Raw genomic sequence first — 23112 nt, forward strand, 5'->3', positions numbered from 1 at the left:
GCCTCCTCGTATGACCACTACTCTGACTCGTTTCCGCCCTTAATTGCTCCGTCGCATCGATTTGAGCCTTCAAATACTTTGCCTGATCAATCGTGAGGGACCCTCCTTTCTGTAGCTGTTTTCTTTTCGTACGACGACGGCGGCTAAGGCGGTCGTTTGCATCTCGAAGTTCGGCGAGGTCATGGCGCATAAGGGTCTGCTCGTGTACCATCATTGTGATTCCTTTATTTAACTGCCGCAGGCTCTCAATAATGGACGACGGAGAGCTATTCTGGTGTCGTACGATGCGATTTTTGATATACTCCGTCTGCGATTCGGCCTCAATTGGGTTGTTCGGCGTCTTTGAAACCCATGGGAGTGGTAGTCCAGCAGAGGAACCTGGCGGTGTCGGCGTATGAAACTTCACATCTAGCTGTGAAATCACATAATTCGGGTCGTACGGTACTAGGCCAGTCGCTCGAAAGCCTGCCTGGATGTTTGACTTTGTCATCGCAGCGTCGTACGCCTTATAAAAGGCAGGGAGGAAGTCCTCCTTCGCGATGTGGGTAATGTGCGCCCGCATAAGACCTTCGATTTCATTTCCGTACGCCCGTTTGAGAGGGCTAAAGCACCCAACATCGAGTGGCTGGAGCTTATGTGACGAATGAGCAGGCATACAGAGCGTCACAATGTTCTGGTCCTTGCAGTACAGCTCGAAATCGACGGAATGGTGGCTCTCGTGGCCGTCGAGGATGAGGAGGCGGTAGGTGCCCTTCGTACGACTCTTCGTATGGAAATCGAAGTGTTTTACCCATTCTAGACCTCTCTCGTTCGTCGTCCAGCCGTTCTCTGAAAGCGCGATTACCCAGTCGGGCGGTAGAGGGCTATTCGCGGTCCAGGAGTCGAGGTGGACCTTCCCCGCGAAGATAATATATGGTGGGATCGAATAGCCGTACGACGCGATACCCTGGATTACTGTAACCCATTCCTGATTGCCTTGTTGTACGGCTCTTGGCCTCCCGCGTCGATCGGAGGTCGTAACGACAGTGTCGGCGGAGATCTTGCCCATCGCGAAGCCCGTTTCGTCGAAGTTATAGATATCGTCATTGTGGATCCCGTATTTCGCGATTATATTTCGTACGAGCTCAAACCACGCGCGATACGCGTCCGGATCCTCGCAGAGGACCCTCTGGTAGTCGATTCTCCGATTAAAACGCGTACGGAGCTCAGGTCGTCGTCGAACGAAGGTTGAGGCCCAGTTCGTCCCGACGCGTGGCGCGTCGCGTTCACGAAGGAGTCGATCCACCATTTCTCGAACACCACTCAAGCGCGGCGGAAACGATCGCGAATCTAGGTCGATTATGTATCGTACGATGCTACCCTCTTCGTATGAGGTTAATTTCTGGCAGGGTGGTCGGATATCGTGTTTCGCAGCTCGGCCGTGGTATCGCTGCTGGAGTGTCGTACGAGATACATTGTAGATCTGCGCAGCCTTTCGTACGCTTAATTTTGGGTCGGATTGGAGCGCATTTAACGCTAGAACCACATCACTTTCAATTGATTGTCGTCCCATGATTAAAGGTGGAGAAAAAGAAGGAAGTGAACCTCAATGAAATTGCAGTAAGGTGACTCGTTCACCCGTGTGACCCGCTCACCCGTGGATTACGTTAGCCTATTTTCCTATTAAATTTTTATTTTCAGATTTTTAGAGCTAATATTCATAGAGATATAAGTATTTTAGACGATAAAGTCATTTGTATGTGTTAATTATAGGAGAGTTTTACATTTTAGAATTCTTTTACTTAAGAATTAATAAAATAATCTATAAATAGGTTTAGTAGGACATTGTAGTATAGCCTAATAGAGCTATTAATCCTAACTCTAAAAATACTTAAAGTAGGTCAATAGCTAATTTATTAGCTGAGTTATAGCCGAGTGACAAGGTAGCGATTTTAGCGATTTTGGTGGGGTTTGGGGTGGTCGCGAAGTACCCTGGTCGCGAGACGGGGGGCAGACTTACCCGATGGGAGACCTGGGGGCTCTTCTTCACCGCGGTCGGCAGGGCGACCTTTGACGTGCCTTTCTTGCCGCCACTGTACAAGGACAGCGCCGGACAGATGAGCTTGCGCCAGTCTGCCACTCAGATGAGTGATAAGTGCCTCGAGTATTGTCTTACACTGGACTGCATGAACGACCTCCAGCTCATGTTGCAGGTGAAGAACTTTATTCTGCATTCGAACGTGGACGGTGATCAGAGTAAGTTTTGGCTCTGTCTTGTTGATCACACACAAAATGCGGCTGATGCTAACATGTAACAAGGTTACGACGCCTGGCGCCGCCTCGGCGACTGCATCGCATCACTCTACGCCCTGGGCTACCATCAAAAGATCGAAACCAAACCCCCAGAGGTCCCCTTCTTTCTAGCCGAGTTCCGCCGCACCGCATTCGCCTATAGTTACTCGGCGGACAAGAACGTCGCCATCTTCCTCGGCCGCCCCCCACGAATCAGCCGGCGATTCTGTTACTTCCAGGGTCCGCTGTTCTATGAACGTGTTGAGCACGGCGGTGCTGGTGCTGGTGACAGCCTATCGAATCACGGTGACCAGCCAAGCGCTGATATCGACTTTGAGGCTTCGCGGACGTGGTTCTCGTGGAGAACCGACACGGCTATCACGTACCGTGCGTTCGCCCGGTGGTCAGCTATGTGTGCGGCTCTCAAAAAGGAGATATTGGAGCTTCTGAAATGATAGGAAGGCGCCAGACTGCCTGCCAAGAGCCAGGTAAGGTCCTTCTCTCGCTACAATCTTCCTGGCCGAGAATATAAAGCAGTCTCATGCTAGTCTCATTTGCACCCTTGGAACACAGTGCTGATCAATCACTTGAATCGCAGAGCCACACAAGCACGCGCACAAGCCCAATGGGCTGCTCTGCCCGCACACTTCAAGCTCGAGAACAACTCTCTCAAGCACCATATGGCCGCTGCTCCCTCGGCCACAGCCACACCGACACCAGCTACTCCAGGCGTGTCCGACATCGCCGCCCCACCGATGACGCATTGCATGACGGCGTTCCAGCGAGACTTTATCGCCAGCGTGCGCCTGGACTACCTCCACGTGCTGTTCCTCCTGCGTTTGGTGTTCATGAACTCCTTTGCCGAGCCGGACGCCAGCATGGTCGAGATCTCCGAGGGGATCTTGGAGCTGGTTGTGGACATTGTGCTGGTGAGAGACCAGCTGGCCAACTCGGGTACCAATCTGTCATGGAAGATGTGTCAAGACCCTCCCTGCACGGCTTTTGCGCTCGCCGTGGGGAAACTGGATTGCTGACATGGCCTGTGATATGGCCACTGCAGGTGACATACTACGGCCTCCCCGCGGTGGGTATCCTGCTGCTGGCCATTATCCGGCGGCACAAATCGACCACCGCCACGAGAACGAATGATGCAACACAACCCGCACCGGCGCCACCAGTCAACCAGAGTAAACTCCTCCGCCTGCTAATCGTCCTCGTCGCGGAGCTGGAGACCGGCACGCTCGCCAAGCCCGACGAGCCGAACTATGGTCTGGTGTCGACGGCGACGGAGACAATTCAGGGGTTCTTGAACTCTGTGCAGCTCATGGGCGGTGGCGGTGGTGGTGGCGGTCATGGGTATCCCGTCTCGAATCACGTAGGTCGGCAGCGCAGCGATCATGTACTGGTCCAGCGGGACGTCGGTGGTGGGCCGCAGCACGGCGCTGCACAGGGTGATACCCACGGAACCCGAGCGAAACGTGCGCGTCTTCAGCACAACCAGGCCCAGCACCAAAACTATAACCACGGCCCTGACGGAGATTCCATTGCTGTCAATGAAACGAGTCAAGCACATGACCAGCAGCTCCCAGCTTCCCGCGCTGCTGGAATCGACGACGGAATAAGCAATCGGGGACAGCGACTCCCTTCGTTCAACCAAGCGGCCATGGCAGCACCAGCAGAGGCAGGGCATGATGCGGATCAAAGCTTGCAGCAGCACCAGCAACAACAGCAACAGCATGATCCGATGCTGTTATCCCAGTTCGATCTCGACACGTGGGACTACGAGGTCGGATTCTGGCAGAGCCTGGCGGACTGGTCTTCTGTTGCACTTGACAACAACAACACCGGTGGGAACAGCAACACTGGGCTCGGAGGAGGTGGTGGTGGGGTGAATTTATGAAATCTGTCTGTCTCCATTTTACCGCGTTAGAGAGGTCTACATTGATTATATAGAAGGATAGAATTGAGTCTATGGAGGTCGTAATAAAGTTTAGTTGTCCGTCTAAGTCCTGAGTCTGCCGTCGTAGTGGGTGGGGTCACAATGCTGTTCCACTCTTTTGGTGTGTGGTGAGTGGGCCGGCAACAGTGGAACTCAAATGCTCTTCTGCGAGAGGGCCAACAGGTGCTTCAGCAGTGTACGCGGCAGCACGACGGGTACCAATGATCCAGTTCCTCGCAATGTTCTTTCAATAACCAATCACTGTTGGTGTGGTCAGTCTTGTGGTAGGGTAGTACGCGTATGAGAGAATGGCTTAACTTCAACACCGATCGTACAACTTCACCCTATTGTCTCCTAAGCTTGCTTCAGTGTCTGGCCGGAGCATCGTACTGCCATTCGTCCTCGGCTTCAATGTGTATCTGCGGGTCGAAGGTGTTCGACTGAGGGTCATGGACATTGTCGGGATCGTTGTGGGTGTCCGTGAAGTATGCCCCAGTGCCGGTGGTATAGTACTCTTGCAGCATCGTGGTCGAGGTCGGATGGGTGTAGCAGGTTGGGTCGAGGCAGGGAAATGCGGTGCAGAAGGGGCCGTATGAGGACGTGCCATCGGGATGGAACAGGTCGTCGTCCGGACTGTAGGCTTGGTAGGGATAATGGAGAGGATCCTCGAGGGAGGAGGCTTGTGTCGTGGCAGATTCGTTCGCGGTGGTCGAGCCTTGTCCGTGTGGGGATGTGTGGTAGTCGACTGTACTGGGTGTGTACGTGCTGCCCCGGGAGACGAGTCGCGAGTGGTTATTCCCCGTCACGACGAGGTGATGAGGGAGGCAAGCAGTTGCTGCAACGGAATCTGATGTAGCGACTTCTCTGCTGGCTGCGTTCTGAGAGTCAGAAGGGTTCTGGTGATGACGAGCTGTTCGAGCTGAATAACAGGCCTTCGACTTGTGATGTTTTGGGTCATCTCCCGTATGTGATGAACTCATACTGAGACGCCAGGGGAAAGGAGATTAGAGAATGTGATAATGGTTGAAAGCGTTCGTATGGAGTTTTGATGGGGAGTTGCGCAGTGTTGATGGTCGACGAGCACTAAGAAAGCCCCAGAGAAAGTTGGCCATGTTGGGCACTCGCGATATTTATGGGCAAAAGATCAGGCGTTGAATCAGAAGGTCGCTTGTCTGTTAGGTTATCAGCACGTATATATCCTGGGGCAGGCCGTGCTGCCGACTTGATGGATGACTCGCGACACACGGGCTGATGGGCGGAGTCCTTTGCCGTGCCGGCGGAATGGCGGCGGTAAACTACCTACCTACCGCGTGACTAGCTATTTTGAGCAGCGTGCATCGTGCAACGCGGGGGCGCTAATGCAAGCCGACTGGGCCTGTTTCTGATGTGTCTTCTAGCTGGCCGTCACCGGGCATGGTCCAGCCAGCTATTAGCCATCAACGGCGAGCCGCCAGTGGTCACGGTTTTTGTCGCGTGGGAAGGGTGCGGCCAGATTTTGGCATGGCCAACCTGCTCTACTCCGCGCCATCCTCGGCGGGGACCTCAAGGCGATCTGCGCGGCGGATCGAACCCTGCATACCGAACAGCGGCTCAAGGACGGCACGAGCATCAGGGAAGGATGAGGCTGCATTGACCGAGCCACGGCTGGCACTTCACGTGGGTGCGCTATGGAACCAACATCGGTTTCTCGTTGGACTTCTCAATCCGGCACGAGCCAGGTCGATGTAGTGGCTGTTCCTACATATGCGCAGCCGAGGCCATCGACAAGGGTTTGCGAGCTCGCGCACAGACGAAAAGGTTGTGAAGCAGCAGCAGCACGGGAGCAAGTCCGTGGTGGGTTCGATTTGGCATTGTGAGGATGGGAACGGGAACGACTCGAGCTCGTGCCTTGCGCATGCGTGCAGTGCTAGAGACACACCCTAAGGTGGCCAGCACTTGCTGAGTAGTGCCCAAGGATTCCGGACACGCTGGGACAGTGGCGGAGCGAGGCGCGAGGTGAGGTGGGCCAACCTAAAACTGGCGCATTTGCTTGGAGCGGAACGTACAACTGAGGGAAATGCGCCAGTTTTAGGTTGGCTCACCCCATGGCGCATTCGTTGTTCAGTGGGCTAGGCTAGGTGTGCTGGGCCTGAGGTCCTGTCGAGCTGCCAGCCTCGCCAGCATGCACGACCACGGCTGGAGCGTCGTGGAAGCACGAGGGGCGGGCCTAGAGTCAAGACCCCACGTCCATTTGCGTCATGTCCAGCGGCCGACAGAGCGCTGGCTGTTCCGCGGGTTGACGGTGCGCTAGTAACTAGTCAGTCAGGACTCTGTTCGTGCTGTTCGCGAAATGGTGCAGCCTTCCATTGCCTGGCCTTACATTCATGGTGTGTCGGTGCGCAGATCAAGTCCTACCGGCGCATCTTCGGCGCCAGGCCTCAGCAAATAGACCCACCTGGCACAGTCCCGCGCGCCCAGCACTGGCGCCAATGAAATGGGGTTGAGTCAGTGGGCGGGCAAAGGCTGTCTGTGGCCGCCCCAATATAACGCACATAGGCACGATCCTAGATGTTCACGACGAGACACAGGGTCCGGCAAAATTCGACCACGCTACGATTGGGCGGTGGGCGGTTGCGCTTCAGATCGAACCGACGAACCTCGCTAGTAGATGTCATATGTTCGTGGCCGGCATCGAAACCTGATAATCCCTGTTCCCCACACGCTCGTCCTCCGTCTCCCTGGATCGCGAGCGCCTGGCCAGATTCTGGACCGCACCGCAAGGTATGGAGTGATTCAAGGACAAGGGGACAAGGCCTGCCGCCCGGAGTGCAACTAGTTGCAAAAGGTGGCCGATCAGACGGAACCATAGCACGAAATCCGCCGCTCACTCGCGGATGACTGGCATCAGCGAGGCTGCCTGACTAATGTGTGCGTCGAAAGTGCCCGGGAGGATTCCTGACCGTCATTCCGGGCGGTAGTGACCGTCAGTACCAGGGGCAAGCAGGGGTCGTGCCATAGTCAAGGCCGGCCAGGGTTCACCCCCTGTCGGTGCGAGTGCGTTCACTACCGTGACGGTCATTGCCGCAGGGGGTTGAGGGCGGCTGGACCCTTTTTTCCGTTTGAACCTAACCTTAACCTCAGCTAACCCTGGTCGTCTCTCTCCTCCCCTCTCATCAAACAACCCATAATACATACCGCGGCCTGGACGGGCTCGCAACTTGTAGGGCGAAAGCCATCGTAGTCACTGGTTTTACGCGCACAACAGAAATACACCTCATATATACTATCTTCCTCTTCGATCTGACACTCAATTTGTTATTGAGGACAGTAAACAGCCACCCACCGCAAGCAGATTATCGTTGTCTAGCGATGGCGATCCGCTACGAGGCCGACGCTGGTTGCACCGGGGGCCAGGTCGGACTGCTGAGCTGGCCTGCGGCTGACGCCAGTAGTAGCCAGGAGCATCGCGTCCTCCTCTGCGTCTCGTGCAGGGTTGGGATCCGGCCGGCCGACGGCATACGGCTACACTTCTGGCGGACGCACCGTCTCAAGGGCGAGGCAATACGCCAGATCGTCGACTACAGCTACGCCGCCGAGCCGATCGCGAACCCGCACACCGTACCAGTGCCAGCCGACGGATCACCACATATAGAGCAGCTGCCGGTCTTAGACGGCTTTAGCCGCTTGGACTGCCGTTTCCCGACGACGAGCCCGAAGCTAATCAGGGGTCCATCGCTCGCAAGCAGGAAACGACCAGGCGACTAGCGGCCGTGGTAGTAACAGCGGTTGGAGCGAGGTACGGCTCCAGACCCTTTCGCCGGGGAGCCATGCCCGGTACTGGGTAGTCGAGCAAAGAACGCGCGGCACGACAGGTTCAGGCACAACTACCGAGACCTCCTCACAGCACGTCTTACTCGAACGGGTTGCGAGATACGAAGAGAACCTAGCTACGGAGCTAGAGGAGACGCGCCGGACGGCAGACAGCCGGCAGGGAGCCGACTTCGAGTCGACGTGGGTCCGCGAGATGGGCTGGGCCAGGCACCTAGCCGGCAGCGACCTCAGTGAGCATTTCCTGGCGAGCCGGAACGCCCTCACGGCGACGGAGCGCGCTAAGCTGTGGGCGGAGGCAGACATCGCCGAGCACGAGCGCCTCCTCCGGCTCGGGGCCAGCTTCGAACGGCTCGTCGCGAGAGGAATCGAGCGGACAGGTCAGGTGCCAAAGGAGGTACTCCGATACCTAGCTAGCGTAGACGCTGACCGCCCGGCCGCTGCCCCGTTCAGGTCGGAGAACGGCCAGGATACCGAGGATCGGTACCAGGCCTACTGGAAGCGCTACCTCTACTACTGCGTCCGGGCTGGGCGGCTTGGCCGAGACGAGGCCACGAAGAAGTTCCGGATCCGGTTTAACGACGCCCAGTGGGCTGAGCTCGAGGAAATCATCAGGCGGCTCGACAGCAGCGACAACAGCGACCGGGAGAACGAAGGCGACGGGACGTCTCCAGCCTCGTCGACCTACGTCGGGTCCGAAGAGCTAGCAACTCCGGGGTACGAGGCAGGCGAGGGAGAGGACGCGGCCGAGGACCCAATAGACAGGGTTGTAATGGCCTTCTGCGTCGAGTCGCTCCAGCAGAAGGTCGCCGTCTATCTATTCCACAACCCGCTACTACACTTCACGGCCGTGCTCAGGATCAGTAGTTCCCGGAAGGGCTACGCCTGGCGGCCAGCGACCGAGTTCACAACACAGGTAGCCGGGCTGGTCTGGTGCGCCCGTCTTATCCTCCTAGAGCATATCTTCGAGTCAGAAAAAGCCGGCGAGGATATGGGCGAGGAAGCTATCGAGCACTTCCGCACGCAGCATCGCGACTGGCTCGCAGACGGCTCGTTCTCGCCGTTTAGCGCGATGATCCGGATAATGACGTACGGCAAGGGCTACCGGAAGAAAGAGGGGGGTACGCCACGGCTGATGTGGGAGGATAACAAGGAGGCCCTGCGATATCTCGGCCAGCGCATCCCGCTCGACGACTTCCGGGTCATGGCAGCTAGCATCGTGGCAGACGCGGAGGAGCTGCTGGACGAGCTCATGTTTAGGGAGTGGGTCCCGCTGGGCTAGATCGTCGTGCTCCGACGGATTACAGACAGCCTTAGCTTCGAGGGGCCCGGGGCGTCGTTCGCTACGCACGAGAAGAATAGCTGGCTCGAGCCGGGCTTCCGGAAGCTGCTCGGTCCCGGTACCGCCCAGCTCTGGGACGACGAGGTGGGCAACTTCCTCATGGTATAGGTCCAGTAGTGGCTCAGCCAGCTCCAGTCGTTCCGCCAGGCCCTGCTCGTCAGCACACGCACGTGGGGAGGCCAGCCGGGGAGAGGGCCGCAGATTATAACGATCCGGCAGTGCGACACGAAGGATATGCTCCGGAACGTCTTTCTGTTCGACGGCCAGGTAATGCTAGTAACGGACCGCGACAAGGGTAAGGCGATCCGCGGTATCGGCCGAAAGGTAGCCCGTTTCTTACTAGAGACGGTCGGACGACTAATGGTTGCTTATATCCTATGGGTCCTGCCGCTCGAGAGACTACTCCTCACGGAGACGAAGGGCCTGGGGCTGTCTAAGCTACTCGATGCCTGGCTCTGGAAAGATAGCCGGAGAGGGATCTGGACGACTCCCGAGCTGAGTAATAAGCTAGCAGCAGTTACGACAGAGCACATCGGTGTTAAGCTAGGCGTGGCTAACTACCGCCACGTCGCAATCGAGCTCGGCCGACATATCCGAGTGGCGACAACAGGGCTCGGAACCGGGGTCGACATCGAAGGCATCGTTGCAATTATCCACGGGGAGCAGCGGTACGGGCTTGTCGACTTCGTCCAGCAGACGGGCCGCGGCGGGAGGAAGGCCGGGGAGGAGGTAGAGTCGGTTGTAGTACTAGGCAGGGCGGCTGTGTACCAGGGCCGGCAGGCGAGCGACGTAGATCAGCTGAACCGGCAGGCGGTCGAGCGTTTCACGCAGACGCCGGACTGCCGGAGGCTCGTGCTTGGGGCGTTCATGGACGGGATCGCGCAGGACTGCGACAGTCTCTAGGCGGTGCGCTGTGACCGGTGCCGGTAGCTCACAGGGGTACAGGTCGACGTGCTCGACGAGGACATGGACGTGGACGTGGACGATGGCAGCAGTACTGGGGACTGGCACTCGGCAGTAGACGAGGCAGCGGAGGACTGTCTCCGGAGGGACAACAAGGAGAGACAGGAGGATCCGGAAGCTGCTGGAGTGGGTAGAGTCGATAGAGGGCAAGTGCGTAGTGTGCTACGTCAAGTGGTGCCACCAGGGCCGGGCAGAGGGTCGGCAGAGGACGTACGAGCACGAGTTCCGGGGCTGCAAGGTGCTAGGAGGATCGGATACGTATATGGCATGGCGGCGGCAGCTCCGGTTTAAGGAGTACTCGTGCTGCTGGACGTGTGGTCTCCCGCAGGCTTAGTGTAAGTGGGGAGAGACGGGGAAGTGCCGGTGGGGAGATCGAGTGATGCCGGTGGTCTGGCTGGCTACAGCTAGCAGAAAGCTTGAGCAGCTGATCTGGCGAGAGCTCGAGGTCGATTTATCGGAGAAGGAGGAATTTATAGGATGGCTCGGGAGGGTAAGAACGGTAGAGGACGCGGAGGGGACGAATATGGTCGCAGCTTGGAAGGCGATAGTAGAGGCAGAGTGTTTCGAGTAGGGAAGACGAGTTATAGGAAGATATTAGAAATGTGTTTTAGGTTGTTCGATTAATAAATTATAGTAACGTAATCCACAAGCGACCCGCCCATACAAGCGACCCGCCCACTTTCTTCCCTCTAAACAAATCCTCAATCTTTTCCTTCATTCTCCCACCATTACCTCTTATGGCGCAATCTAAAGAACACGACCTTATCTTAGGGCTAAACACGCTTCAATCAAACCCGAAATTAAGTGTTCGAAAGGCTGCATCAATCTATAATGTCCCACGTACAACCCTCCGAGATCGACGACGTGGCGTAGAGCGCAAACGTGATACCCGACCACATAACCAGAAATTGACCCCGTACGAAGAGGAGAGCATCGTACGATACGTAATCGACCTAGATTCGCGATCATTTCCGCCGCGACTTAGTGGTGTTCGAGCAATGGCGGATCGACTCCTCCGCGCACGCGACGCGCCGCGCGTCGGAACGAACTGGGCTACAAACTTCGTACGACGACGACCTGAGCTCCGAACGCGTTTTAATCGAAGAATCAACTATCAGAGAGTCCTCTGCGAAGATCCGGACGCGTATCGCGCGTGGTTTACCCTCGTACGGAATATAATCGCGAAATACGGTATCTACAATGACGATATCTACAACTTCGACGAGACGGGCTTCGCGATGGGTAAGATCTCCGCCGAGACTGTGGTTACGACCTCCGATCGACGCGGCAAGCCAAGAGCCGTACAACAAGGCAATCAGGAATGGGTTACAGTAATCCAGGGTATCGGGTCGTACGGCTATTCGATCCCACCATATATTATCTTCGCGGGGAAGGTCCACCTCGACTCCTGGACCGCGAATAGCCCTCTACCGGCCGACTGGGTAATCGCGCTTTCAGACAATGGCTGGACGACGAACGAGAGAGGTCTAGAATGGGTAAAACACTTCGATTTCCATACAAAGAGTCGTACGAAGGGTACCCACCGCCTCCTTATCCTCGACGGCCACGAGAGCCACCATTCCGTCGATTTCGAGCTCTACTGCAAGGAACAGAATATTGTTACCCTCTGTATGCCTGCTCATTCGTCGCATAAGCTCCAGCCTCTCGATGTTGGGTGTTTTGGACCTCTGAAACGGGCGTACGGTAAAGAAATCGAAGGTCTAATGCGGGCGCACGTAACCCACGTTTCAAAGGAGGACTTCCTCCCTGCCTTTTATAAGGCGTACGACGCTGCAATGACCAAATCAAACATCCAGGCAGGCTTCAGAGCGACAGGCCTAGTACCGTACGACCCGAATTATGTGATTTCACAGCTAGATGTGAAGTTTCATACGCCGATACCGCCAGGTTCCTCTGCTGGACTACCACCCCCTTGGGTTTCAAAGACGCCGAACAACCCAATTGAGGCCGAATCGCAGACGGAGTATATTAAAAATCGCATCGTACGACACCAGAATAGCTCACCGTCGTCCATAATCGCAAGCCTTAAGCAGCTAAATAAAGGAATCGCGATGATGGTGCACGAGCAGACCCTTATGCGCCACGACCTCGCAGAACTTCGAGATGCGAACGACCGCCTCAGCCGCCGTCGTCGTACGAAAAGAAAGCAGCTACAGAAAGGAGGGTCCCTCACGATTGACCAGGCAAAGGATTTGAAGGCTCAAATCGACGCGACGGAGCAGTTGAGGGCGGAAACGAGTCAGAATAGTGGTCGTACGAGGAGGCCCGAAACGCGCGCGCGGCGATGTGGCGTCTGCGGCGAGCCCGGCCATAATGCTCGTACGTGTCAGAAAGTCGTATCTGCCTCTGAAGAAGAGGATTCTGAATAGTTTCAATTGATTTAAGGCGTTGTGGTTGAATTGTCTTATACATTGTCGTACGAGTACCTGGAGGGTGGCCCGCTTGCTTGTGTGGCCCGCTTGCTTGTGTGGCCCGCTTGCTTGTGGATTACGTTAAGTCTACTACCCTTAATTAAGGTTAATGTCACGATCCGGTCTCCGGGAGTCAAGCCGTCTAACCAGGCGCTAGGGTTTATGTTCTAAGAAAGTAGGTAGAACCTGCGCAATACTGACTCCGTGCTGTCGTGATCTCTGGGGGTTGTCGTTCGTGTCTCTTGCGAGATATCACACTTGGGTCAATTGAGTAACTAGGTCAAGTGAAGGGTAAGAGTAATACTTAGATTGATCGCTGAAGCACAAAGGTAGTGACTGTCTACAAGGAGATCCTCCGTGTTCTATATATCCTTTGTCCTTCAGTCCTGTTAGTTCCTGGATCGCTGGATATGCAGCGATCCCCATATCCTGGGATCACTTGGATATGTTGCGATCCACATATCCGTGTCCCTCATCCTTGTCGGGTCTGCTGACATAATGTTCGGATTACCTAACGCCTTCTTGGGGTGTGTCTCCCCGCGTGCATGACCTGCCCTTGTCCCTGGCCCGATCTTGCGACCTGTTGGTCGGGTCGTCGCGGTATTATACTAGATAACTAGGGAGCGGAGTATAATTGATAGCTTTTAAGACCGCTAAAGCAAAACGGTATAAATGCTTCTTTATTACTTCATTGCAATGTTACCGTACGTTGTATCTGCGGGAAGTCCCGATTTAGTATATAAGAGACCGCCCCGTCGCTCCTTTAGATAGAAAATCAAGCGCTCATTTGATCCTCATTATCCATCCGTGCCTGCGACATAACTACTTTAGAGAGATGGAATTAAGTGGCCCGGTGGATGCAGAGCCGCGCTCCAAGTAGGTTTTACGCACGTTCTTGTCCTCCTAGATACTGATACAGTCGACTATGATCAGCCTGAATATTTTCGAATGGTTCCCCAGCCTTCCCAATTCCAGGGACCCAATAGATTCTGTTTCCTGGGACTTCCCTCACCGTTGGTTGAACCAGAAAATTGCCGACCCCAAACATCGGGAACAAGTAATGCTGATTGAACAGATGTCCCGTAGCCCCTTGAGAAATAAATATTTTGCCTTGGAACCGGATATCAGGCTGTCGGGAGGAGGATAACGCGCCCCATGAACAGACCATATCGCGTTCATTGCAATAGTGCTCGATGTGTTGGAGGACATGCCCCCACGCCACGGTGGGATCGGGCGGATTGTCGAAGTGTAGCGCAGCATTACCGAAAGTATATACTTGAAGCTTTCTTAGGTTTGCGATTGATACTCTGGTATAGAGGTCGCGTAGAATGTGAGACGCGATAATGCCTCCTTGGCTGTGTGCGATAAGGACTACCCGGCTCACGTTTGCATCGTTGAGAAAACCTTCTAGGATTGGATAAGCCACGCGAGTCTCACTCGTTCGGAAGCCGAATGACCGTTGGAGAACGCATTCGACGATGTCGCCAAGAAACCCATAGGTGCGGTTATTGATGCCGAGGAGGGGCCGGCCGAAGAGATTGTGCAGAAGCTGAAGGTTCTGTCGTATGATGGTTCTACCCGTTGCTATTCCATTGATATAGACCCATCGCTCATGTTGGTTCAGGTTGCTCGCAGCTGGGGTAATTGTCGACGGAAAGACCTGTAGTGCAGGTCCATGCAGGATGTGCCAGAACAGAAACGAATGTATCCAGGTGAGAAGACCGATAATGAGGACGACAATAACCAACACGACGAAAACGAAAAGAATGATTGGAGCCTGGAGGATGCTCCAAAAAAGGAACCAAATAAGCGCGAAGACTGTAGAGCTGCAAAGAAAGAGCTCGTCGAGTGGCCTTGGAGTAAAGAAAGGCCATAGAATTTTGAACCCTAGAGTGAGATTGGACATCAGATTTCCGATGTCCTTCATGAACAATTGGTATGGCCCATTTCGATCTATCCCAATGGCTGGGTTGAAGAAAGTTGTAAGTGTGTCGGCCATATTGACATCCGTAATGCAGAAGCTCGAAAAAGGATCCAATGACGAGATAACCAAAATAGCGAGGGACGCGGAGCACATCCTCGAGGCTATGCTATATATAAGTTTCAGATCAACGCGTTGCTTCGACATGTGGAAATGTCGGCTATGCATGTGGCGAGGGCCATGCCAACCTTGATTCGTACAGCTTGGGGGTTAGCGCCACTGACACCGTCAGGTCGTCATTCCTAGAAGAGCTAAGCCCACATAGAGATACGTGGGCTGATCTTGTTAGCAAATGGCTAAAAGTGACGTCACGGGAATGTCACTCCTTGGGCAGTGGCTGGCTGCTGTCAGACAGTACGGGTATTCGGTCCATTGATGTCAGATTAGTTGATTCTCTGGTCTGGTGTTGTATCTGGGGACGTGTCTCTGCCCCTAAGATTCTCATGTATCCATATCCAATCTTAGGACCCTTAGCTCTGCACTGACCACCCTTCTTTTCAATAGTATCGTGTCCCCTGGATATGTGCACGGAGGAAAAGTTGATATTATAATGTATTACGAACGGAAACCTGGGGACCTTGAACCTACCGTGCAATAACTATCCCATGAGCTGTAATAAACCTCCAAGGCGTACCTCACCCCACTTAGCCCCTGTGATGACCTCTCGAACGGTCGCATTCTGTCGTGGACTTTCGAGGTCGGTTTCGGATCGCGCGCCGAGCGACGCGATCACATGCCTCGACTTCGTAAACTCATGGAACTATCGAACTCAAAGCTAATAATCATTAGTATCCCAGCCCGATTCAGCCTCGATGTGCTTGGCGAAACCTTCGCTTGATGTGTCCGAATCTTCGTACCAGGGCAAGCGGGTGACAAAAAAAGACGCACTCCAACCCATCCAACACAAGTATCCTTCAAACATTCCCTAACTTCTACAGAGGTTTCAGAAACTAGCGTGCGCAAGCAGCATGACTTGTGCTCTTTGAGCACGGACCAGGCAGTCCAGGAAGTGGGTCCGGTACATCAATGTTGACGTGGCACATCAAGAGAGGGCGCGGTACTTCTGGGGCCGGATCTCGGCCCACGCACGAAGTCAATCGGGCCAATCGGGCACGCTTCACCAGTCGGCGCCGCTTGACCGCTGAGAAGGTTTTGTCGGAGATGTTGAGAAAGGGAAATTGACGTGTCGCGGTAAAGTCGTTAGAAGGGATGTTCGTACGGTCGTGAAATCGGGGAAAGGAGAGAGGATGATGGCAGCCACGAGGCAATTGGCCGTCTTGTCGAGTCGCAGGTGTTCGGTGAGAGTGTGATATCAGAATTGAGGAGCACACTCTCTGCCAGCAAGACTGATGTTGCAGAAAAGAGTGTATGCAGTGGGTGAAGGAATGTGGGAAGGATGAGCGAGAAAGGGGGAACAGGACGGACGAGGCGGTCTTTTGATGCATGCATCATATGTGGGCGGTGATGACATAGAGATGACGGAGAAGTCGGGTGATGTGATGTGATAAGCCAACCTATCCTCAAGGCCCCTTTCCCAACACTTTAGCTCGCATTAAACTTCCAGTCGTGGAAAATAGTTTGTGGGTCTGGCCAGATCACACGCTGTCGAAGTCAGGACACGTAATCTATGCCTAATTGTCATGTCAAGCCTCTTCCAAGATGTGCTGCACGGGTGCAAGGAGATCCGTACCATAAGTTCCACGACATCCAACTTTATCATATTGTTACGGCGACAGATTATCTTCTCAGGTAGAGAATCCATCATGTTCTTCGTTCTACCGAATTCAATTCGATCTAGGCTCCGGCCTTTGGGCTCAATCCGTGCGACGTTGAGCATTCCCATGGATGCTGGACCTTTTCGATCTTGGTTTTCGTCGGAGTCTAAGACGCCGATATCAGAAGCCGAGACCGCGATTGTTAGGAAACCAAGCACCGCGGATGTAGTGGACGAGAATGGAGTAGAAGAGGCCGTCCCTCTCCCCGAACAGAAGGCGACCTTGACGTCTGAGATTAGCATTATTGTGAACCTGCCCGCTCAGCCATCGGGGACAGACTGGAAATGTGCGCGGCAAGGTGGGAGATCTCCCTTCACCTGCGCCAGGAAACATAACTAACCACAGGAAGCAGGAATGAGACTCCTCGCCACAGCTGTGGAAGAATCGATGGCGGCAAGTCCATCTTACAGCGCCTCATTTGAGCGCCGATCCTACATCGACGGGGTGTCATACCTTATGAAAGCCCTGCCAGCGGACCTGGATGAGACCGAAGCGACGATTCTGAGGCGCTCATTGCCACCATCTCTTGTCGATCAAATAGTACCGGTCGAGATGACACGGCCATACACGCTACAGCCCGCGGGCGGCCGCTCGTTTTTACATCGTGGGACGCAAATGGTGGTCTCGACGGTGATCGTGTGGCTCTGCTTTGTCTGGCCCTACATCCTGTCCCTCGTGAGGATGATGGTGCATTACGAGAGGAAGTACAAGTTCGGGGAGAATATCGTTGGCCAGGGCATACAACTCGCCAGCACCGTCGGGAGGAAAGGCATGAAATTATCCGGCGCTGTATATAACATGAGTGACGGTAAGGTGAGACAGGTGTTGGCGGACGCTCTGGCTAGGACGCTTCACAGCATAGCTGGAGGGGCTTGGGAAGGGGTCGAGCAAGGCTGGTCTACGGTTTGGAAGAAAGGGGATTAGACAGTACGCTCTATATACGACGGTTTGCGCATGACGGTCAGCGTATGATGTGCTCTGCTGGGATGGTCACTGCTGGGCGACTCGGTTTGCTTTCACGGCCAAGAAACCGCCACCCAGGACACCGAAGCTGGGGCTCCCCCGGGGTCACCACTGCCTCCAATCCTCTTCATTCTATACACCTGGAGCTTATATGACGGGCTCCAAGCCGCCCCAGGACCTGCGGGTTTGCTGACGACACAAAGATCGTAGGGTTCGGCAAGACAACGGAAACAAGCACCCGCATCCAGCAGGGGCACGGGATCTGTACCGACTAGATAGGGGATAAAGTTCGCGCCGACAAAGTACCAGGCGCTGCACTTTACCCGCGGGAGAAGCTGGCACAGGACACCTTTGCAGCTTGGCAATGGAGTCACCACCCGAGCTGTCAGAGAGGTAAAGCTGCTGGGAGTCATCCTCGACCGGAAGTTAGGAGTAAAAAGTGCACAATCTGCTCGTCAGAAGAGCTGACCCAAAAGATAACCCTAGACCAAATCGCAGCACCAACTTGGGGACCATATCTGAGTGTAGCAAGCTCGGCAATGAATTGCTCCTTTATCATCATGCCGTTGTCAAAAATTCTCTTGAAGTTCCACCTGTCGTGTCCGCTCCAACTGAAGCAACTTCTCCTACACCGAAACACCTGTCCAGGCAAGAGCGGGTAGGGCTGCCAAATTCTCCGCGGATAGGACGAAGTCAATGGCGGACCTAATTCGCTCCTTCACCTGGGTCTCGCGAGGCGTACGGTCCAGGCCAGCGTCAATGAGCTGTTTCAACTGATGGCACCTTCTCTCTCGATCAAGCTGGTCGTAAGGGAGTTCTCTTGGCGCACTGGTTCCAGAGGACATGCGGCATTCTCGGCGAGTTTGCTGGACAAGATTTTCTCGTACACCTCTACCAGTTCGCTTTCTCTATTTGGAGGGCCTCGTAGGGTCGACCACAGAGTCGTTCTGGGGGGTCGGGGTGGTGGCATCGGAGGAGGTTGCCGTGTCGGTGGCGGCAGAGCGGCGGGAACAGTGGCGCCGGCAGGACTTTCGTGGAGGCGGGAAGGCTCAGGCAGAGGCGTGACGGCAGGAGAGATATCCAACGGTCGAGGTTGAGTCGTCCCTGACAATGTCTGTCGTGGAGACCTGTCGCGGATATGCCGCCTCACCCACGAGGATACGGTATCTTTTTGTGGCGGAAGGGCGCCCCCTGTAAGATTGACCCTGCTTTGGGAGCTGTTACCCACGCAGGCTTCCACCAGCAACTCAGACTCAAGACTTGAGTGGCCACCCACAGAAGACCTGTCGGCTTTTCCCTCTTTTCCAGCTTCACTCCGGGAATCATTTCCACCGGAAGCTCCGCCTCGGGGGACAGGAACACGTCTTTGGTAGCTTGCTTTTGCTTTCCTGGGGTCTGCATCGCCAACCTCCAGATCCCCTCCAGTTGGTGGAGTTTCTGGGGTATGGCCATGCACAAATTCGCGGATTTTCTCCCTCGTGGCTTGTGCGACTTCTTCCTCGTTCCTGATGAAACTGAACCCAGGGTGCTCCCGCATATGCATTTCAAAGGCGACTGCGGAAGAGAAGTCCACATTCTCGTAGTTCTGATAACAGGCCAAGCATTTGTAGAACGCTCGGCGGTCGTGGAACGACCTGCATGCCGCAAGGTGGCTCGCAGCAAGCAAGCCTGAGGACACCAAGGCTTGTCCTCTACTTGAGAATCGAATGGCACGGTAGCTCCCAACCTCCAGGTAGCAGTACATGCAAGTGAAGCCCCATTGCGGGTTGGATGCGTCGTCCACGGCGTAGATGGAAAGCCCCTCGGCATCCGTTCTTCCACACTGGCACAGCAGGGCTCCGTAGCAGAATTCCCTCGACGGTTCCGATGCCTTCAGGGGCGGTTCAGGGGCGTCGACCCTCGCGGTTGTGCCGGCTCGGTTGCTGAACTCCCTCAAGGCGTCCTCTATGTCGGCCTTTAGGAGATTTGCCCTCTTAAGGAGCGCCTCCCTGCGTCGTTCAACTTTCTCGGCGTCCTTCCCATCTGCTTCAACCTTGGGAGCGTCTGCCTTCAGAGTTTCCAGCTCGAATAGCAGCGCGTTTAACTGGGGTCGAAGGGCAAAGACTTTGTGCTTTACTTCGTCTGCATACGTATTAACAAACAGCTATGTGACAAGAGCGGCACCAAGAACTACTTTACCATCCAGTTTCTCTCCAAATCCCCTCCCGAAGTAAGAAGCAAGACGGTTAAATAGGTGTGACAATTCAAATGTGCCACCTGCGATCTCTGGCTTGGATAGGCGTGGATTCTCGAGCTTCTCGGTCCTCATCCTAGGTGGGCGGGCGCGTAATTCTTGAATTTGGTGAACAGCGCCTATCACACAGCAGAGCGCCGAAATAACGGCCATTGCCGCCATTACGGGATCCGCCATCGGGAGTTTTCGACTCAGGCTGAGCGAGATTGATGTGTCGCAAGAGAGCTTCCCATCTTGGGTTCCTGGTTGGGATGAGAGCTGTATTTATTAACCAGCAATATGATCGAAAAGATCCACACCTTGTTGGCGGGGAGAGAGGCGATATCATCACACTGAATCAGCTCCATCACTTCTGCTTGCCTCTCTGTAGCGGAACTTTCCGAGAGGCTGGGCATGTGTTTCTGCCTCGGGGGACGTGTACGGCAGGCTATAGGGGTGACTGTTGCAAAACCCCCGAAATCACTGTCAAGGTGCCAAATTGGGTTAGCGGTGTAGTCGCACGGCCCCGCTGTACATTGCGCTTTGTACCTCTGCTGAAATTCTTGGAATTTTGGGCACATCACGGAAAATGGTATGATAGCCGCTACTCCGCAGCGAACCAGCATATTGCGTTTACACTTCTTCAAAGCAAGGTGCCGCCTCATGCGGTAGTCGGATTTGAAGCCGCACTGCTCAATTTCCCTTATTTCCCTAGTCCTCTTCCTCATCTTCCTCTTCTTCGTCTGGTTGATTGAGCTGCTGGACAAGGAGTCAGTACACGAACTTGCATCTGATGACATGACCAAGGCTCACAATCCATAGACGTGCAGCTTCAGCGATGACCTCCAGCGCTATAAGCTTCTCTCCTTAAAGCTCCTCTCAGCTACTTCGCCAAACGAAGCCAAGGCAGGAGCTGGTCGTGGAGTAGCAGGAGGGACCGCACCGCTGCCGCAAGCTCGTAGTTGTTGTGCTGCCCGCTGTGCAGCAGCACGCCATGCGTCGTCCGGTTCTTCATCCGCGCCGCTGAGCCGGCGGTTCAGGTCCCAAAAGGCACGCACGGCAGCAAGAGCCGCATCAGGAACCTAGAGACGCAGTTTGGTTAATGGCTCGCTACTTGACAGAACGCAGAAATGTCTTACTGGCCTGCATGTGTGGCCGTTCTTTGCGCAGTCCCAGCACGCAGCACCCGTATCTGCGCCGTGGGTATCAGCGTATGAGGTGTAGAATTCCGCGTATCCAAACGTACTATTTTGAGAGGCGCACTCATGGCCGGGAGCCTTGCTGGCGCGGGCGACGCACTGCCGGCATGGGAAGTGACGGATTGAGCCACGGGGAGGCGCCTTCTTCGTCTGCTTCTTCTTCTGCTCAGACGGGCAAGTTAGCATCCGTGACTTCGTATGAGGTCTTGCTGATTGTACGGTAATCTTGGCCGCGGGTTTGCGAAGGCTGGGTTGAATCAATCTTCTCCTCTTCGCCTCGGCGTTCCGGCCGAGAGAGTCCCCAGTCTCGCTAACGATATCGGGATCGACCGTGGGCATGACGCCGTTGTTGACCATGAGCTTTTCTTCGGACGTGATGTTTTAAAGGGAAGGTGGAACAACATTTGAAGGGATCTAGGGTTCTGTAAATATTGGTCCTACCCCCTGGTTCAGTCGGCTTCCACCAATGAGCGGCGTGACGCTAAGCCACTCAGGGCCTCTCGCCGCTGCGGGCCAGTTGCAATACCAACCCGTTCAACATCCATCTCTCAGCTGGAGGCTCCACGGGCGGCGAGGCGGCGCTTATTGCCATGAAAGGGTCCGTCCTCGGTGTGGGGACAGATATCGGTGGGAGCATCCGCGGACCGGCAGCGTTTTGTGGCATCTATGGCTTCAAGCCCACATCAAACACCCTGCCCATGCAAGGCTTCATAGCGAGTCCCTTCCCTGCCGAGCTCAACATCCTGGGTTCTACTGGCCCGATGTGCCGCAGTCTCAGAGATATGGACTTCTTTATGAGTAGAGTTCTAGCGGATAAGCCACATCTCTTGGATCCCAGGCTTGTACCAATCCCATGGACTGGCTTGCAGACGACCTCGACTAAGATTCTCAAGCTCGGGATCATCGAGAACGATGGCTTCGTGGAGCCACAACCTCCAGTCAAACGCGCCATTACCTGGGCACGTGAGCTTCTGACGGACCCCCGTCATGCAGGCGCTATTAGCATTAAGTCTTTCAAGATATCTGGTGCAGCGGAGGCCTGGCGCAAGGCCAGACGGATGTACTGGCCCGACGGCGGCTCAGGCTGTCGTGACGCGATCCTCTCGAGCGGCGAGCCACTCCATCCCTTGAGCGAGTGGATTTGGAAAGACGCCGAACCCTTCGGCATGCTTACAGCTGCCGATGTCAGTAACATGCGTGGTGACCGTGATAATTATCGTCTTGCGTTTGCCCGTGCCTGGGAAGAGCAGGATATCGACGTTCTCCTTTGCCCAGCCTACGTGGGACCTGCCTGTGCTCATGATACAGCCTTCACATGGACATACACATCACTCTACAACTTTGTGGACTATCCGGCGGTCGTTATTCCTACGCCGATTGTGACAGAGGCTGGGGAGCAGTACGATCCTTCATACGAGCCTTTGAGTGAAACCTGCGAACAGGTAAAGCAGCTTTGGGAGAAAACCGATTTCCAAGGAGCACCAGTAAACCTGCAGCTGGCAGCACGCAAGTACCACGACAATGAGCTTTTTGGAGCCCTCAGCAGGCTTAAGGATATTCTCGGTTTGAACTAGGCGAATGGCGGGACCTTTATTCGTCGTCAATCCATACTATTTGTAGCCATTGGCCTCGCCGCAGTTCATAGTATAGAACTTCAATCGTTTCGGGATGCTATTTGTACCATTGTGAGTTTCCCGGCTTACTCGAGACCTCCGTGTCCTAATTATTCGGGGTGGTACTCATGCCAAGCGTATGACGACCTAACCCCCTGCTGCTGCACACCAGAATGCGCATGACAGCAGAATGAGGACTTTTTCCACCATCACGACAAAACGTACTAATTAACGCCCCCAAACAAGGTCGAGAGTGCTGAACGCGTCAAGGCATCGAAGAAAACCCTACGTCCAAAGAGACGTACCGCGAAGTCAGATGACGATCAAGTTGTTGGGACGCAGACATCTCCATTCTTCCTCCTCTTCCTCCTTCCTTTCCTTGGCTCTGTATAAATCGAGATTACTTGGTCGAGCATGTACATCTTCCCAAGTGTCTAACAGAAGAGAATGATAGTTAGTTGAAGCATGAATCTAGCGGCTATCTGTAAAGGGATACTATCTGACTGATATTCTGCTTCTTCCTTCATCTTTCATCGTGCCGTGTTTGCCCTTCACGGTACCGACTACCAAGCGCTGGCTTTATGTCCTGATGACTATAAGACGTATAGTTAAATC

General features: G+C 54.7%; 10 protein-coding genes across 10 annotated transcripts; 5 read left to right on the top strand and 5 right to left on the bottom strand.

Moving 5' to 3' along the window:
• The first annotated feature begins 3138 nt into the window (after positions 1-3138).
• B0I36DRAFT_341610 (uncharacterized protein) lies at positions 3139-3437 on the top strand. The gene has a single exon (XM_046156021.1). The coding sequence runs from the start codon at positions 3150-3152 to the stop codon at positions 3303-3305; it is 156 nt and encodes a 51-aa protein (XP_046004102.1). The 5' UTR covers positions 3139-3149; the 3' UTR covers positions 3306-3437.
• A 161-nt stretch (positions 3438-3598) lies between these two features.
• Positions 3599-4171, top strand: B0I36DRAFT_341611 (uncharacterized protein; the record flags this gene model as incomplete). The annotated part of the gene is made up of 1 exon (XM_046156022.1): positions 3599-4171. A coding segment is annotated over one exon (573 nt), but the record flags the coding sequence as incomplete, so codon positions are not given.
• Positions 4172-4278: 107 nt separating this feature from the next.
• B0I36DRAFT_341615 (uncharacterized protein) lies at positions 4279-5438 on the bottom strand. The gene is made up of 2 exons (XM_046156023.1): positions 4529-5438; positions 4279-4471 (listed from the first exon to the last, which is right to left on the bottom strand). Exon 1 carries the CDS (start codon positions 5188-5190, stop codon positions 4576-4578), a length of 615 nt encoding a protein of 204 aa, XP_046004104.1. The 5' UTR covers positions 5191-5438; the 3' UTR covers positions 4279-4471; positions 4529-4575.
• Positions 5439-7558: 2120 nt separating this feature from the next.
• Positions 7559-10262, top strand: B0I36DRAFT_370192 (uncharacterized protein; the record flags this gene model as incomplete). The annotated part of the gene is made up of 4 exons (XM_046159879.1): positions 7559-7807; positions 8094-9280; positions 9335-9461; positions 9579-10262. 4 exons carry the CDS (start codon positions 7559-7561, stop codon positions 10260-10262), a joined length of 2247 nt encoding a protein of 748 aa, XP_046004105.1.
• A 3166-nt stretch (positions 10263-13428) lies between these two features.
• Positions 13429-14793, bottom strand: B0I36DRAFT_341639 (uncharacterized protein). The gene is made up of 2 exons (XM_046156024.1): positions 13767-14793; positions 13429-13664 (listed from the first exon to the last, which is right to left on the bottom strand). Exons 1-2 carry the CDS (start codon positions 14751-14753, stop codon positions 13638-13640), a joined length of 1014 nt encoding a protein of 337 aa, XP_046004106.1. The 5' UTR covers positions 14754-14793; the 3' UTR covers positions 13429-13637.
• Positions 14794-15600: 807 nt separating this feature from the next.
• B0I36DRAFT_57275 (uncharacterized protein) lies at positions 15601-16364 on the bottom strand. The gene has a single exon (XM_046163039.1). It carries the CDS (start codon positions 16178-16180, stop codon positions 15686-15688), a length of 495 nt encoding a protein of 164 aa, XP_046004107.1. The 5' UTR covers positions 16181-16364; the 3' UTR covers positions 15601-15685.
• Positions 16349-17513, top strand: B0I36DRAFT_279255 (uncharacterized protein). Its single transcript, XM_046151453.1, has 2 exons — positions 16349-16808; positions 16863-17513. The coding sequence occupies exons 1-2, from the start codon at positions 16376-16378 to the stop codon at positions 17432-17434; spliced, it is 1005 nt and encodes a 334-aa protein (XP_046004108.1). The 5' UTR covers positions 16349-16375; the 3' UTR covers positions 17435-17513.
• Positions 17514-18242: 729 nt separating this feature from the next.
• On the bottom strand, positions 18243-19654 carry B0I36DRAFT_356508 (uncharacterized protein; the record flags this gene model as incomplete). Its single annotated transcript, XM_046157643.1, has 2 exons — positions 18243-19616; positions 19652-19654. The coding sequence occupies 2 exons, from the start codon at positions 19652-19654 to the stop codon at positions 18243-18245; spliced, it is 1377 nt and encodes a 458-aa protein (XP_046004109.1).
• A 604-nt stretch (positions 19655-20258) lies between these two features.
• B0I36DRAFT_57304 (uncharacterized protein) lies at positions 20259-21251 on the bottom strand. The gene is made up of 4 exons (XM_046163040.1): positions 20932-21251; positions 20825-20877; positions 20499-20767; positions 20259-20444 (listed from the first exon to the last, which is right to left on the bottom strand). Exons 1-3 carry the CDS (start codon positions 21239-21241, stop codon positions 20537-20539), a joined length of 594 nt encoding a protein of 197 aa, XP_046004110.1. The 5' UTR covers positions 21242-21251; the 3' UTR covers positions 20259-20444; positions 20499-20536.
• A 160-nt stretch (positions 21252-21411) lies between these two features.
• Positions 21412-22458, top strand: B0I36DRAFT_257593 (amidase signature domain-containing protein; the record flags this gene model as incomplete). Its single annotated transcript, XM_046151027.1, has 1 exon — positions 21412-22458. A coding segment is annotated over one exon (1047 nt), but the record flags the coding sequence as incomplete, so codon positions are not given.
• Positions 22459-23112: the final 654 nt, after the last annotated feature.

This window comes from Microdochium trichocladiopsis (genome assembly GCF_020744255.1).
Source record: "Microdochium trichocladiopsis strain MPI-CAGE-CH-0230 chromosome Unknown B0I36scaffold_17, whole genome shotgun sequence".
NCBI lineage: Eukaryota > Fungi > Ascomycota > Sordariomycetes > Xylariales > Microdochiaceae > Microdochium > Microdochium trichocladiopsis.